We start from the raw sequence: 16,734 nt of genomic DNA, 5'->3' as shown, positions 1-16,734 counted from the left end.
ACATTCAGAATGGGGGGGGCAAATAGTTTTTAAGATAGTGGAGGAAGCATCAACACGTGTTGGTTTTTTTATATAAAGTGCATGGTTTTTTTTGTTTTTATTATATAAAGTTCATGTTTCTTATTAGATAAAGGTCACATATTTTATTAGATAACGGTCGTGTTTTTTATAACGTTCATGGGTTTTTTTATATAACGTTCATTGTTTTTTGGGGTTTTTTTGTATAACGTTCATGTTTTTTTTCGTTTATATAAAAAATTTTAAAAAAACATGAACCTGTTATATAAAGTTCATGTTTTTTTGTTATATAAAGTTCATGTTTTTTTGTTATATAAAGTTCATGTTTTTTTGTTATATAAACTTTGTGTTTTTTTTTTTTATATAAAGTTCATGGTTTTTTTTTTATATAAAGTTCATGGTTTTTTTTTTTTATATAAAGTTCATGGTTTTTTTTTTTATATAAAGTTCATGGTTTTTTTTTTTATATAAAGTTCATGGTTTTTTTTTATACAAAGTTCATGGTTTTTTTTTTTTATATAAAGTTCATGGTTTTTTTTTTTTATATAAAGTTCATGGTTTTTTTTTTATATAAAGTTCATGGTTTTTTTTTTATATAAAGTTCATGGTTTTTTTTTTTATATAAAGTTCATGGTTTTTTTTTTTATATAAAGTTCATGGTTTTTTTTTTTATATAAAGTTCATGGTTTTTTTTTTATATAAAGTTCATGGTTTTTTTTTTATATAAAGTTCATGGTGGTTTTTTTATATAAAGTTCATGGTGGTTTTTTTATATAAAGTTCATGGTGGTTTTTTTATATAAAGTTCATGGTGGTTTTTTTATATAAAGTTCATGGTGGTTTTTTTATATAAAGTTCATGGTGGTTTTTTTATATAAAGTTCATGGTGTTTTTTTTTTTTTTTTTTTTGCTTCATTAACTGAATATTTGAATAGAATGTAAATTTAAAAACAAAAAAAATTTGAAAGTTGACTTACCACAGTAGTCGCTTAAATTAAATATAACGCTGTATTTAAGAGATAGCAAAATAATTGTTTTTTTCTGAAAACCTTAACCGCAAACCACCACTTAGCATGAGTAGTTCTAATGTTATTCCAATGGTATTCTTTTTGAAACTTCAAAAGAAGCGACTACTGTCAAAGTTTTGCAAAATAATACCATGTGATCAATTTCATTTTAGAGATATTTCTTTCAAAAACCTTCGTTTAAAAAAGAAAAAAAAAGTATATTGTTCTATTACTGTTTCACCGTTTTATTTTAAGAAAATATAAATTGAAAAGAAGACATTTTTCATTCACTATTAGAAGAGTTATCGGTTAAAAATAAAGTCACCAAAAAGATAAGTGTTTTTTTTTTTTTTTTTTTTTTTTTTTTTTTAGTCGCCAACTGGAAAAATCACTTGCAATGTAGAGCCCTGTTCATATATATGAATAACGAGCCTTATAGCTCTTTGTAAAAAACACTAAGGGAGGGAGAGAAAAAAAAACAAGTGATTTGAGGTTGTTAATATCAAAAAAAAAAAAAAAAAAAAATTCAACAGAGATATATATATAGGAAAAAATGCTTATTCATATATTTCACCTTTTATTTATACTAATCCTTTAATTAAATGTAACCACAGAACATATATATATATATATATATATATATATATATATATATATATATAAATAAAAGCGAAAATGTATGTTTGCTTCTTGTGTATGTCCAAGAAAGGCTTTTTTTCAGAGAAGCGGTCGGCCACCTAACAACTTTTTAAAACTTTTTATATCACATGTAAATCATAATATCTCAGAGTTAACAACGGAGCTCGCCTGTCTATTTAATTTGCTCGACCTCGGGAAGTTAAATATTCAACAGTTTTCGCTCGCCATATGTAGGCTAGGCCTTTTCTTATAATGTTTCCCCCTACCCCCAATGTCTTTGGGGGGGGGAAGAAAAATCATTCCTGCACTAAATGAAATGCTACCCTGCAGTCAAAAGCTGACCTCATTAAGTCATTAAAACGTACACCTGCCAAATTAAGTTATTAAATAAATTCAAATGTGTCTCCGTTGTATGTCGCAGTGGCACGCTGGTTAACGTCGCACGTTTTTTTTTCACACTTTAATTTCCAACTTTGCCTCAAGGTTCGGGTTCGATCCTAATACTTACCTACCAAAACTTTTTTTTATTTTAACCCCCCCCCTCCTCCTCGAGTTTTGATTTACCCAAAACCACACACACCTCCAAACACCTGGGCAACGCTGGGTACCCCTCGCTAGTATACAAATAAATGACAAAACTCTATTCCAAATTATATAAGAATAGCAGTATTGCTACATTCCATGATTCAAATATTAAATTTTTTTCATCCAGCATGTAAAAAATTTGAGATTTTTTACAGATCCTTTTGTTATAAATGCAATCGATTATGTCAATACCAACTTGTTGTGCATAAACTCCTGAGGAAAATTTGAAGTTTTTTGCTTAGAAAGAAAAAAAAAATGCATGACAATATAACGTCAAAGAAAAAAAAGCTAAGCAAAACAGATTGGTAAACACGTGAAATATAATTGAAAAAAAAAAACCATTTTACCAAATATTTTTTTTTCAATTTTTTGTTTGTGATTTGATTTTCTGTTGACTGATTTATGCTTGTATATGAGATATAATATATGATTTATGCTTGTATATGAGATATAATATATGTATAATTGTATATGAGATATAATATATGATTTATGCTTGTATATGAGATATAATATATGTATGCTTGTATATGAGATATAATATATGTATAATTTTGTTTATTTCCAGGTTTGTGCCCTGCGTCACTTGACTAGCCGTCACCCCGAAGCGGAGATGGCCCAAAACGCTGTCCGTCTCCATTATGGTCTTCCTGTTCTAGTCAAACTGCTACATCCCCCAAGCCGCTGGCCACTGATCAAGGCTGTAGTGGGACTTATTCGCAACCTTGCCTTGTGTCCCGCTAACCATGCCCCACTCAGAGAGCATGGAGCTTTACCCAGAATTGCACAACTCATGATACGAGCCAATCAGGACACTCAGAGAGTAAGTATGGTGGACGCAAAAGAATGGAAGGTGGGGTGAGGGGTTGATTTATGCTTCTATGAAAAATTGAAATTAAAAATCTTTCTCAGTATTTCTCCTGCACTTATTCTCCATGATTGCTTCTTTCTGCCTCCAGTTTCTCCTGCCTTTCTCATTCACCTCTCTCTTTCCTCAATCTCTCTCAATCTTTCCTCCCTCATTTTTTTAACTAAGCCGCTTTCTAAGAGATCTTTTATGTTTTTTTTTTTTTCTTTATTTTCAGAGAGCTTCGATTAGTTCAAACGGCCAAAGTTCCAATTACGTAGATGGTGTAAGAATGGAAGAAATAGTCGAGGGTACTGTTGGAGCCCTTCACATATTGGCGAGAGAGGCCCACAATAGGGCTGTCATTCGCAGTCTCAACTGTATTCCTTTATTTGTGCAGGTAAGTCACCCCCTCCTCCCCCTTTTGTTTTTCTAACATATTTGAAGATTATCCTTCAGAACAGGAATTTCTACTGACCCAAGTTTTGTGACCTATTGGTTATTTTTAGTTTCTCGCTCACCTTTTTCCATAGAACTACCCAACAAAAGTCAGCAAGGTCTTTTCTAGCTTTTTGTTAGGGAAGGAAACTCTACCTCTTCCACTACTTGAAAAATCATCTTTAACTGTAAATCTGATTCGAAGTAATTTTCATACAAGAAAATGTGCTGTTATTTATTTTTTTTTTTTTAATTAAATAAATTTCTCACTTATGACTGCAAAGAATTTCACAAACGACAGATTTTCATGTTATCTAATCTACTTGTTGATTGGTTGACCCTCGTTTAGTTGTGTTCCTTTGAAAAATTGACCTCACAAAATGGATTCCTCTTTGCACTATGTTTCTGCAACATCAAATATTTATCTATAATATAGCGTGTGTTATTTATTTTGTCTGTCAACGCTTATATCCGAGTTACTGTCATTTAATTGTTATGGACTTCCATTTCTTGTAATAAATAATTTTACCCAGAATTCTTCATAAGTTTTGGTTTCAGTTATAGCTGAAAAAAAACTAAAGTTATATATTTTTCATAAGTTTTGGTTTCGATTCAAGCTGATATACCCAAGTTATATGGATATATTTTTTATTTTAGAAATCACAACTTTATGATATATAAAAATTGATAGAACATGAACTCTATAATATTTATGAAATCTGCAAGAATTAAGATATCAAGCATTTGTTTTTTTGTTTTTTGTTTTTTTTTTTAAGCATATTTTATGACCGGGCTATACTGGGCGTCCCTGCTAGCTTAAATACTTTTGCAGTTTTAACAAAAGAGCTACAATAGTATAAGAGCGTCTCTATTTACGCTGAACATCTACAAAATGTCAACATCAATATATTACATATGAATCCCCTGTGGAATTTCCACAGTTCCCATTCGTGTATAATTAATCTACCAAATTTCTCATTCACAGCTTGCCAAAACAAACCAGCCTTGAATTTCATGTTTCATGTTCCATTCGCCAACCATGTTTTGCATAACAACTGTCATTCTCAACACTTGCATTATTTGGGTAATTTGCAGTGTAATAGGTCATCTTTAATAGGTAGGGCTAGCATATCAGTGGGTAGCTAAGGACCTGACTGTAGCTAAGCCAGTCAAGGAGGACATGGTTGAGCTCTTGAGCCACAGATGATTGGCTTTCAACTTTGGAATCGTGATTAGTCATTTTGTGTGACTTTGTTCAGGACCTCCATGTATGGACCATCATGGTTTGGAGGTCAGGGACAAAAGCTGGTTTCAATCAATTAGGGTGAATGTCATTGCAACAATATTCATCTTAGTCCAGTTATGCTAGAGTCTTGATGACCAGCAAATCTGATTCTTCTGCCTTTATCATCAGGGCGGAAATAAAAAGAAATGTCTAGAATACTGCGTCCAGATGTTAAGAGCAGCAGGTTATAGCATTTTGACACTTTCGATTGTTTTGAATCTTTTGGTAAAAGCCTGCTTGCTACTTCTATATACTGATGTAACAATGGTTTTAAAAAGTCACGTTTCATATTGGTAGGAAGGTTGGAATAGAAAATGTGAAAGTATTTTGGAAGTCATTTGACTTCCAATATACTTTCACATTTTCTATTGCAACCCTTGGCCTTGCTGATTCGTACATTTAGTTCAATTTCTTCTGCAATTTTGCTTTGCAACTTTATTACAAAGATCGGTAAAGTCTTTAACATTTCTGAGACAAATTCTATTTAAGGAAGAAATATTTCAGCATTAATTCATGAGAATGTGCTCAGTTTTGGTAGTCTTTACGAACGACCTAATGCAGCAACATTACTTGATAAAATATTTGACAGTATCTACCTCTACCACATCTTATATTGCTGGGACCTGGCTGTCCAAACTGCCGTTTTCAGTTATCACTTCAATCTCAAGTCTCTGAAATCTGTTTTGTTGCAGTGATGTCTTTGATGGTTTGGACATGCAGCTCATTGCCTGGAAGAAGGGCTGAATTGAATCCTTCTCCTTCTATATCTCTGTTGCACAAGCATGTCTGGACAACAATCATCAAGGAGGACTTGGCTGAAGTCTTAAGTCTACAGGTGGTCTGTCTTCAATGGTGGAATTGCAATTGGCTAGCTATCTCGTGTAACCTTGCTAAGGATTGTTTTGCATGGACCTCCATGATTTGAGACAAGAAAGTGAACAACAATTTGATGGCATCACATTAGATATTTAATGACAGTATAGCATTATGCTACTAATTTCATTTTTTGTTTTTCTCTTTGCGTCTTAACATGGAACCACCTTTTGTTTTCCAGTTGCTATTCTCTCAGATTGAGAACATTCAGCGTGTCGCTGCTGGTGTTCTTTGTGAATTGGCTGCTGACAAAGAGGGGGCCGAAATGATCGAGCAAGAAGGAGCAACTTCACCCCTCACTGAACTTTTACACTCCAGGAACGAAGGAGTCGGTAAGTTGATTACATTCCTATAAAATATCCTGTACGTCTTATGGCAGGAGGATGTGTTCTTGTAAGATATTTTCACGTTAATATTGAAAAACCAATTTCAAAGAATATTTTCTGTGTACATATACGAAGCTAAAAGAATTTTTGTAAAATTAATTCCCATTTTTGCACCATTTTTATCCCCTTTTATGAAAATTAAAATCAACCTATGATATGCTACTAAATCTTATATCTAGAATCCTTATTTCAGTTTTAATAAAAATTTACATAGATTTTATTCTTGAAAATTTTTCAAATTTAAGCCTAAGTTTAAACAGTCTAAAGAAGAAATTGAAATTCAGAGAATTTCGCTTAATATTTGAGTTTTTGAATGTTGTTCACATTGTTTCTTAAAAACGTTTAAAGAAACTGAAATTCGGAGATTTGGATTGATATTTAACAATAGCTATTGCTAAAATTTCATAATCATTGAAGGTATCTAAATTTTACTTCATGTTTTTTAAGCATAAAACTTCTATTGCCTACATTGTGACTTTACAGCTATGTTCCAAAAATTCATAATGATTGGTTACTAAGTTTGTGGATTGAGTCCTATTCATACAAATATATTTATATGGGCACATACTAAAAAAAATAGAAAAGATAATAAAGATTTAAAGGACATAAGAATATGCTGAGTATCACTGCTCATTGTTAGACTGGGTTAGTTTTGAGGATAACTGGGAGAATGCATCCAACTATAGATTTGCTATTTCTATCCAATTTTTCTCTCAGTTTTTAAATTTTTTTGCTTATTGGAACACCCCCACCCCCACCCCCACCCACCCTTGATTTCTTGTGAGAAAATATTTTAATTTTGAGAATATGGTATTTAAAAATGGTTTTGTAATAAAATAGCTCTTAAAAAATTATGAAATTTAAATCCTGTAAATACTTTCAGATTTGTTTTTTTTTTTAACTATACTCTCAAATTTAAAAATAAAGGAAGTGAAGCTTGAGGCATTATGTATTCCTTTACACTTTTTTATGATCTTAACTAAATAATACTCAAACATTATATCTGAGATAATTTTCTGATATATATGGATAAATTTGTGGAAATCTTTTTAGAAAAGGAATTTTTTAACCATCAAAACAAATGATTGAGTGGTGTAAGTAGCTAAAATAAAGTATCTTTACTACCATTTCCAAAATTGCAACTTCTGATCCCCCTCCAAAAAAAATCCCATATTATATTTTTACGATAACCTTTAATTCCAAATTACTTGTCAACAATTTATTTAATTAAAAAACAAAAAAATTTAATTTTTATTTTTGAAAATATTAAATAGTTTTATAATTAAGTAACACTTATAAACAAATAATGAATTCAAACTGCTTTTATGAATAATAAAATCCTGCTGAAAGCTGTCCTAAAATAATGGATATGTTTTGAATTGCAGTTTCCAATCTCAGATATGACATCCATTATGAAATGGACGCTTGTTTTTTTATGAACTTGGTGCTAGTTACAACATAGTGATAAAAAAACAAAATAAAAAAATTTTTCTAATTTTTTCTTTTTTCCAGCTACCTATGCAGCTGCTGTTCTATTCCGAATGTCCGAAGACAAGCCTCATGATTTTAGAAAACGCTTATCTGTGGAATTAACAAGCTCTTTGTTTAGAGGAGATCAAAATATACCTTGGACAGAAGTATGTCTATTCAACTTTTATGCTTTATTCCTTAAGCTAACCCTCTCCAACCCACCACATATTTTTGATAACTTTGCTTTAAATGTTATCGTTCTGTTCCGAATGTCTGAAGTAAGATTTTAGTAAAGGTTGTATAATCTGTTTAGTAATTTTAAGTTTGTTTTTTTTTTTCATAAAAAATTCTTTCCAATTAGCCACTTAACTATTATTGTTTTCTGGTTTTATTACGAGATTCAAGAATTCATCTGATCAGTTGAGGGTGAGGATCTAATTCATCTTACTTGAACTAACATCACTAGAAGATGCAGCTTTTTATTTGTCTTCACTCTGTTATTTAAAAAAATCTGTTTCACAAATAAGCAAAAGCAATGCTCGAACAAGATGCAGCCGTCATTTATACATATTAGTTAAAATTTTGTGCTTAATGTTTAGAAATAAAATTAGTTGGTTCTGCCAATTATTGTTTTGCAACAATTTGTTGAAATATTTTAATCTAAAAATCTGAAATATTCGATAACTTTGTAAACCTAAAACAAAATCAGATAAAATTTCCATACAAATTTATGCTTTAAACATGATCATAAAGAGGAAATTGGTTTGCCTTTTCACTTGCAATTTAGAAATAGATAAGTTTGTTGAAAATCATATATCCCCATAAAGAAAGGAACATTTGAAAACAAGTGCTAAATATTTGTTCAAGAAAAAAGAACAATACTGCAAAATAACTCGGTTATATTAAAATCAAAACTATAATAATAGGCGGTAAAGTATTTGTTTTCAAAACTAATATGCACGAGTTAACCTTGCAATCAATATACAATATATATATATATATATATATATATATATATATATATATATATATATATATAAATGATAAGCTTATCGCCCTAAAGATAACTTTATTTTAACACTTATTGAAAAAATCAATTCAGGTAACTTAATCATGTAGTAGAGCTGACATCTATTTAATGCAGCCACCTTCAGTCTTAATCACTGCCTTGATACGCATCTGGAACTGGGAGCATGCCTTCCACAAGCGCCAGCAGAAGCTTGGCGAATGGCGGCGATCAGGCTGGTTTTGGTGTTGTGGGAGGTTATTTTGGTGATGTTCTTGACGTATGGCCAAACCTGGTCCTGCGAGTTCAGGGGAGGAGAGGCGCAGTGAGAGAAGGGTACAAAGTCGTAGCACTCCTTCTGGAGCCAAGCCTGGGTTTCTCTGGACTTGTGGGCTGGCGCCAAGTCCTGCTGCCACACCCAGGGTCTGTCAGCGGCTACCTGATTGCACCAGGGAATCTCCACACTCTTCAGCATATCTAGGTACACTTTGGTGTTGATTTTCAAGCCGACTTCAAAGATGTGAGGAGGCATGATGTGGCCCTCACGTGAAATCACACGAAACATGACTGGAAACTTTGTTGAGCTGTGCCATCAAACGTTGAACTGTCCGGATTTGCATTTTGAGGGTGTTGGCAATTGTCCTGTTCTCATAACTTGGATCAGTAGAGAGTCTGAGTTGCACATCTCCAATCTCGTTCATTGAACATTGTGTCACTTTCAGACATGATAGAAGGCTCCTATCGCTCGGGATTTGTACACAACTGGCCAACTAGTAGATTCTCTGCGACAAAAGAAAATTGGTTTTCATAAAACGAAAATGGAATCATGTCGTCTTTTCTATAGTGACAATTTTATCGTTCCACCCTGCATTGAAATAAAAAAGCATATATTTAGTTTATAAGTAGGTTAAGGAAAAATTTATGCTTCATTAGAGAGTTTTTATCCACCTCAAAAATCTAAACTGAAACAAAAAAATAAACATAAATATCATAGATGTAATAATTGTTGTATTTAAACCGTTCTCTCATCACGAGATCAGTTCTACGCATGCGTTAGATGACATCATGACCTGATTTAGTTTAAATAGTTGAAGAACTGACTAAATTTCGTGTACGTCGTGTTAGCTCAGTTGGTTAGAGCGTTGGGTCATTATCTAAACATTTTGGGTTCGAATCGTGGTGTGAGATGTTTTATTTTTCTTTTCTTTTTTTTTTTCGATTTTTTAAATTTAAATATTGAAGCAGTTATTGAAGCCATTTTTCACGTCACATTCATTTTTCTGTTTTTTTTTTGTTTTTTTTATTTTACTTCGCTTATTCTTAGGTTTTCATTAACACCCTCACCCCCAACTGATCGCACACACCCAAAAACACCCGGGTACCCACCGATTTTTTTTTTTTTTTAATTTTAATATCGAAACAGGCTTATTTAAGCCATTTTTCATGTGTTTTTTAATGTTCGTTTTTCTGTTTTGTTTTTGTTTTTTCAATTTTTACATTTAACATTGTTCGTTTGCCTTAGGTTAGTTTTTTTTTTTTTTTTTTTTTTTTCAATGTTTTAATCATCTCCCCTCCCGCTTAAGTTTTAATGTTCGTTTTTCGGTGTTCTTTTTTTACTTCGCTTATTCTAAGTTTTTCATTAACAACCAAACACACTTTCGGACAACAGCCCAATGTTTAACGTCGCACGTTTTTTTTTTTTTTTACACTTTAATTTCCAACTTTGCCTTAAGTGTTCGGGTCTTCTCGTGACGACGAGCGGATCTACGCATGCGCCAGATGACGTCATGACCTGATTTACTTCAAATAGTTGAAACACTGAACAAATTTCATGTACGTCGCGTTAGGTCGGTTGATTAGCGCGTTGGTTCATTATCTAAACGTTTTGGGCTCGAATCATGATGTGAGATGTCTTTTTTTTTCTTTTTCTTTTTTTTTCCGATGTTTTAAATTTAAATATTGAACCAGTGTGAACCATTTTTCACGTAACGTTTGTTTTTCTGTTTTTTTTTTTTTTTTTTGGTTTTTTTACTTTGCTTATCCACCCCCGACAACACACCCAAAAACACCCGGGTGCCCACCGATTTTTTAAATTTTAATATCGAAGCAGGCTTATTTAAGCCAGTTTTCATCGTTCGTTTTTCTGTTTTCATCATTCGTTTGCCTTACGTTAGTTTTTTTTTTTTTTTTTTTTTTTTTTTCTCGATGTTTCGTCGTTATCTAAAGATTTCAGGTTCGATCCCAGTTATCAGATATACTTTTTTTTTTCTTGATTTTTTTTTTTTTTTTTTTTTAAACATTTAATATTGAAACAAGGTTATTTATACTTTTTTTTTTTTTTTCGCTGTTTTTTGTTTTTTCCTTTTTTTCTGGGGGGGGTGTTTATCCGATTGTTTTAAAGAAGTTTTACGCCCGTTCGCTGTTTTATTTGTTTTGTTTTTTCCGATTCTTTTAAAATGTTTAAACAGGGTTATTAATTCGCTTATTCTTTGCCCCCCGCCTTACATACACACCTCCAAACACCTGGGCAACGCTGTCCTTTTTTGGGGGGAGGGGGTTTGTTTTTCCGATTTGTAAAAAAAGTTTTACGTTTGTTTGTGTTTTTCCGATTTTTTAAGAAGTTCTTTCCTTCCCCCCCTCCCCCACACACACACACCTCCAAAACGCCCAGGCAACGCCGGGTACCCCAACTAGTATTATATAAAATTACAAAAGCTGTTCAACATACATACAGCTTATCATACTTGTTATTGCAGAACTATTAGACATTTTGCTGAACCTTAGGGTTTCAGAGAATCCCAGTAAAGAAACAGTGGTTAGATTAATATAATTTTAATTCATCAGTGAAAAAATATATATATATATTATACACAAGTGATTTTTTTTTTTTTTTTTTTTTTTTTTTTGCACCCCTCCCTCCCATCTACTTTGATAGCATGTTTCACCTATAAAATATTTTTTTCACTTTTTGTAGCCACCTGGCTTTGCAGACGTTGGCAGTCACCTGGTTCCACCGGCTGACGATGCCTTTAGAGACCAGATATATGTACCTCCACAGCATCACGGCAGTCAGGGCAGTATGCAGAGTGGCTATCAAAGTGATATGAACCGAGGAGGGGGTGGTGGGGGTGGTGGTGCTGGTGGAGGAGGAGCAGGTTAGTAACTTTTTCCTTTTCTTTTTGTGCTTTCCTTTTTGTGCCTTTTTCCCTTTCTATTTTCTGCCTTTTTCCCTTTCTATTTTCTGCCTTTTTCCCTTTCTATTTTCTGCCTTTTTCCCTTTCTATTTTCTGCCTTTTTCCCTTTCTATTTTCTGCCTTTTTCCCGTTCCATTAATGCCTTTTTCCCGTTCCATTAATGCCTTTTTCCCGTTCCATTTAGCGCCTTTTTTCCGTTCCATTTAGCGCTTTTTTCCCGTTCCATTTAGCGCTTTTTTCCCGTTCCATTTAGCGCCTTTTTCCCGTTCCATTTAGCGCCTTTTTCCCGTTCCATTTAGCGCCTTTTTCCCGTTCCATTTAGCGCCTTTTTCCCGTTCCATTTAGCGCCTTTTTTCCGTTCCATTTAGCGCCTTTTTTCCGTTCCATTTAGCGCCTTTTTTCCGTTCCATTTAGCGCCTTTTTTCCGTTCCATTTAGCGCCTTTTTTCCGTTCCATTTAGCGCCTTTTTTCCGTTCCATTTAGCGCCTTTTTTCCGTTCCATTTAGCGCCTTTTTTCCGTTCCATTTAGCGCCTTTTTTCCGTTCCATTTAGCGCCTTTTTTCCGTTCCATTTAGCGCCTTTTTTCCGTTCCATTTAGCGCCTTTTTTCCGTTCCATTTAGCGCCTTTTTTCCGTTCCATTTAGCGCCTTTTTTCCGTTCCATTTAGCGCCTTTTTTCCGTTCCATTTAGCGCCTTTTTTCCGTTCCATTTAGCGCCTTTTTTCCGTTCCATTTAGCGCCTTTTTTCCGTTCCATTTAGCGCCTTTTTTCCGTTCCATTTAGCGCCTTTTTTCCGTTCCATTTAGCGCCTTTTTTCCGTTCCATTTTCTGCCTTCTGTCACTCTCTCCTTTTGGGATTTCTCTCTCTCTCTCTCTCTCCTTTTGGGATTTCTCTCTCTCTCTCTCTCTCCTTTTGGGATTTCTCTCTCTCTCTCCTTTTGGGATTTCTCTCTCTCTCTCCTTTTGGGATTTCTCTCTCTCTCTCTCCTTTTGGGATTTCTCTCTCTCTCTCTCCTTTTGGGATTTCTCTCTCTCTCTCTCCTTTTGGGATTTCTCTCTCTCTCTCTCCTTTTGGGATTTCTCTCTCTCTCTCTCCTTTTGGGATTTCTCTCTCTCTCTCTCCTTTTGGGATTTCTCTCTCTCTCTCTCCTTTTGGGATTTCTCTCTCTCTCTCTCCTTTTGGGATTTCTCTCTCTCTCTCTCCTTTTGGGATTTCTCTCTCTCTCTCTCCTTTTGGGATTTCTCTCTCTCTCTCTCCTTTTGGGATTTCTCTCTCTCTCTCTCCTTTTGGGATTTCTCTCTCTCTCTCTCTCTCTCTCTCTCTCTCTCTCTCTCTCTCTCTCTCTCTCTCTCTCTCTCTCTCTCCTTTTGGGATTTCTCTCTCTCTCTCTCTCTCTCTCCTTTTGGGATTTCTCTCTCTCTCTCTCTCTCTCTCTCCTTTTGGGATTTCTCTCTCTCTCTCTCTCTCTCTCTCCTTTTGGGATTTCTCTCTCTCTCTCTCTCTCTCTCTCTCCTTTTGGGATTTCTCTCTCTCTCTCTCTCTCTCTCTCTCCTTTTGGGATTTCTCTCTCTCTCTCTCTCTCTCTCTCTCTCTCTCCTTTTGGGATTTCTCTCTCTCTCTCTCTCTCTCTCTCTCCTTTTGGGATTTCTCTCTCTCTCTCTCTCTCTCTCTCTCTCCTTTTGGGATTTCTCTCTCTCTCTCTCTCTCTCTCTCTCTCTCTCCTTTTGGGATTTCTCTCTCTCTCTCTCTCTCTCTCTCTCTCTCTCTCCTTTTGGGATTTCTCTCTCTCTCTCCTTTTGGGATTTCTCTCTCTCCTTTTGGGATTTCTCTCTCTCCTTTTGGGATTTCTCTCTCTCCTTTTGGGATTTCTCTCTCTCCTTTTGGGATTTCTCTCTCTCTCTCTCTCCTTTTGGGATTTCTCTCTCTCTCTCTCTCTCTCTCTCTCTCTCTCTCCTTTTGGGATTTCTCTCTCTCTCTCTCTCTCTCTTTTGGGATTTCTCTCTCTCTCTCTCTCTCTCCTTTTGGGATTTCTCTCTCTCTCTCTCTCTCTCCTTTTGGGATTTCTCTCTCTCTCTCTCTCTCTCTCTCTCCTTTTGGGATTTCTCTCTCTCTCTCTCTCTCTCTCTCTCTCCTTTTGGGATTTCTCTCTCTCTCTCTCTCTCTCTCTCTCTCCTTTTGGGATTTCTCTCTCTCTCTCTCTCTCCTTTTGGGATTTTCTCTCTCTCTCTCTCTCTCCTTTTGGGATTTCTCTCTCTCTCTCTCTCTCCTTTTGGGATTTCTCTCTCTTTCTCTCTCTCTCCTTTTGGGATTTCTCTCTCTTTCTCTCTCTCTCCTTTTGGGATTTCTCTCTCTCTCTCTCTCTCTCTCTCCTTTTGGGATTTCTCTCTCTCTCTCTCTCCTTTTGGGATTTCTCTCTCTCTCTCTCTCCTTTTGGGATTTCTCTCTCTCTCTCTCTCCTTTTGGGATTTCTCTCTCTCTCTCTCTCTCTCCTTTTGGGATTTCTCTCTCTCTCTCTCTCTCCTTTTGGGATTTCTCTCTCTCTCTCTCTCTCCTTTTGGGATTTCTCTCTCTCTCTCTCTCTCCTTTTGGGATTTCTCTCTCTCTCTCTCTCCTTTTGGGATTTCTCTCTCTCTCTCTCTCCTTTTGGGATTTCTCTCTCTCTCTCTCTCCTTTTGGGATTTCTCTCTCTCTCTCTCTCCTTTTGGGATTTCTCTCTCTCTCTCTCTCCTTTTGGGATTTCTCTCTCTCTCTCTCTCCTTTTGGGATTTCTCTCTCTCTCTCCTTTTTTGTGCTTTTTTTGAGCTTGCTTCTTTTCTCTTCGTCTTCCCTTTCTTCCCTTTTTCTCTGCTTCCCTTTTGTTTTTATTCAAGCATTTAATCAAACGTAGAAATGAACTTGAGAACTAAATCTTTTGACATTCATAATGTTAAAATAATATATTATATTATAACATTATATCATAATGTTAAAATAATTATGAAAACTTTTTATCAGTCTAGTATTTTTTGAGAAAAGTGAATGCTGTGCGCAAATAAAATTGTTACACACAAATGCAACACATAATAAAGATCAAACACAACCAAGACGCTAGAAGAACAGCATTCCCAGTAGTATCGTGTAACACTGTCTCAAATAAAATCTGTTATTTAATCCCAAATAATTGGTGAGATTTTCATAAGCAACTTCACTCATTTTAATGTTTCTATCTGGACGTTCCAAAGTTAGTATTGGTCCGATATTTTTTTGGCAGCCCTATACATTCTTGCATTGTTGTAAACATTGATAAAGACCACAAAAATAAGTGACTGGAAGCAACAAATTTGGATCTACACTGATTGCTTCTGGTTGTCCTGCACAAAAAAACAAATTAGTAAAACAAAAATGTTTGCTTTCTAATGTATGGAAATATTTATTTTTAGAAAAGGTGAGAATATTTTAATGCATTTGTCTATTAATTACCAAACTTTTTAATAAACAAACAAAACGTCAAAACAGAAGACACTATTTTTCAGCTTGTGTAGACTTTCAGCATCCTAAATTCTCGTTTACATTTTTTTTTTTTTTTTTTCTACAATTATTTGATTTATAAGAAACTGGTGTACATCTTAATGTGTCGTTTTTGCAGTCACTTATTTCTGGGGACTTTAAAATCTAAATGATCCTATCTTTATAATCAATAGATGCCGCAGTTTAATTTGTATTTTGCTATATGGAATAATGAAGAGTTTTGATCGAAAAAATATTTGAGAATGCCTCATTATTTAATAACGAAAACGTTTGTCGGGTAAATAATTATTTTTTGCTTTTCCTTCAGCATATGACCAAGTGCCTGTCGATTCAATGCAAGGTCTGGAGATAGGTGGACACCAAAACAGCGGCTATGGACCAATGGACAACATACCAGATCTTGGTCCTCCTCCTCCTCCTGCAGATGACTTAAATTTTGAGAATCTGGACACCAATCTTCCACCGCCACATGGGGGGGATACAAATCAGGGCATGGCTTGGTATGACACTGACCTCTAGGGAAGGGAGGGAAAATGAAAGGGAAAGAAAGGGTTGGGCTTATACATGTTTCATTGGATCTTTGTCCGTTTGAATAATTAAAAAAAAAAAATTTATGTGGGTTGGGAAATGAATTGAAATAAACGGTTATATGGGAAGAAAATTGAAAAGTTCAACCAAATCTAAAACTAAATCTACAGAGATCCACCATCTTATAGTAACGTTGTGCGTTTAGTGTCCATATATGCATATCACTCTGTTCAGCTTTTGTGACATTTAATATCTTTAAAAAAAAAAAAATAGAATTTCTTATAAAAACTTATTTTCTTCTTGATTTAAAAAAAAAAAATTCATTTTTTTCTTTTCGTTATTTTTGTAATAACATTTTTTCACTAAGTACAACTAAGAACACCATCAAAACTATTTTACTTTTTTTTTCTTTTTTCTTTTCTTTTGCGCCCTTCATTGAGAAAAAACAAATGATGGAATTCAAAATGAATTCAAAGAAAAAAAGTATGAATAAAAAGCCCTGATCTTGAATAACTATTTTTTCTGGCGCTTTTCCCTTGGGCCCCCAGCATGATGACACGACACTCGGACTCCATTGATCTTACCATTTCTCGTGTCTTTAAAAGCACCATGGACTGCTAGAAAGCAAAAAAAAAATATATATATACAAGACTAAATAAAACAATACAACATTTTATTTACTAAATGTAAAAATTTTAAATGTGAATTAAAACAAACTTAATTGGTATATTTTTCCTCTTTTTTTTTTAAATTTTATTTTCATTTTTTAGGATTTTCTTTTTTTAATGTTAACATTAGGGTAATCTCCAAAATCCTGCCTAACACTGTTTCAAAGAGCTCATCACCTAAAATAAATTTTTATTAAAAAAAAATTTATTTTAATTAGCAATTTTACGCACTTAGTTGGAATCAATTCAATAAACATGGCAATCATGAATCATTATGGGAACAA

At 34.0% G+C, this 16,734-nt stretch overlaps 1 protein-coding gene across 2 annotated transcripts in view; it reads left to right on the top strand.

Annotated features, from left to right (window-relative positions):
* Positions 1–16,509, top strand: part of LOC145268757 (catenin beta-like) — a 126,053-nt gene extending 109,544 nt beyond the window's left edge. For both annotated transcript variants that reach the window (XM_080124354.1, XM_080124355.1), the window contains exons 11-16: positions 2,817–3,071; positions 3,334–3,495; positions 5,873–6,023; positions 7,590–7,714; positions 11,528–11,708; positions 15,562–16,509. In XM_080124354.1, the coding sequence (XP_079980480.1) occupies positions 2,817–3,071; positions 3,334–3,495; positions 5,873–6,023; positions 7,590–7,714; positions 11,528–11,708; positions 15,562–15,773 (1,086 nt within the window). In that variant the 3' untranslated portion in view covers positions 15,774–16,509. The remainder of the gene's footprint in view (positions 1–2,816; positions 3,072–3,333; positions 3,496–5,872; positions 6,024–7,589; positions 7,715–11,527; positions 11,709–15,561) is intronic.
* The last annotated feature ends 225 nt before the right edge of the window (positions 16,510–16,734 follow it).

The sequence above is a fragment of the Euprymna scolopes genome, chromosome 44 (genome assembly GCF_053919585.1).
Source record: "Euprymna scolopes isolate OS-2025 chromosome 44, ASM5391958v1, whole genome shotgun sequence".
Classification (NCBI taxonomy): domain Eukaryota; kingdom Metazoa; phylum Mollusca; class Cephalopoda; order Sepiida; family Sepiolidae; genus Euprymna; species Euprymna scolopes.
The sequence above is the reverse complement of the archived record's forward strand: the minus strand, read 5'-3'. Positions and strand labels throughout refer to the sequence as shown.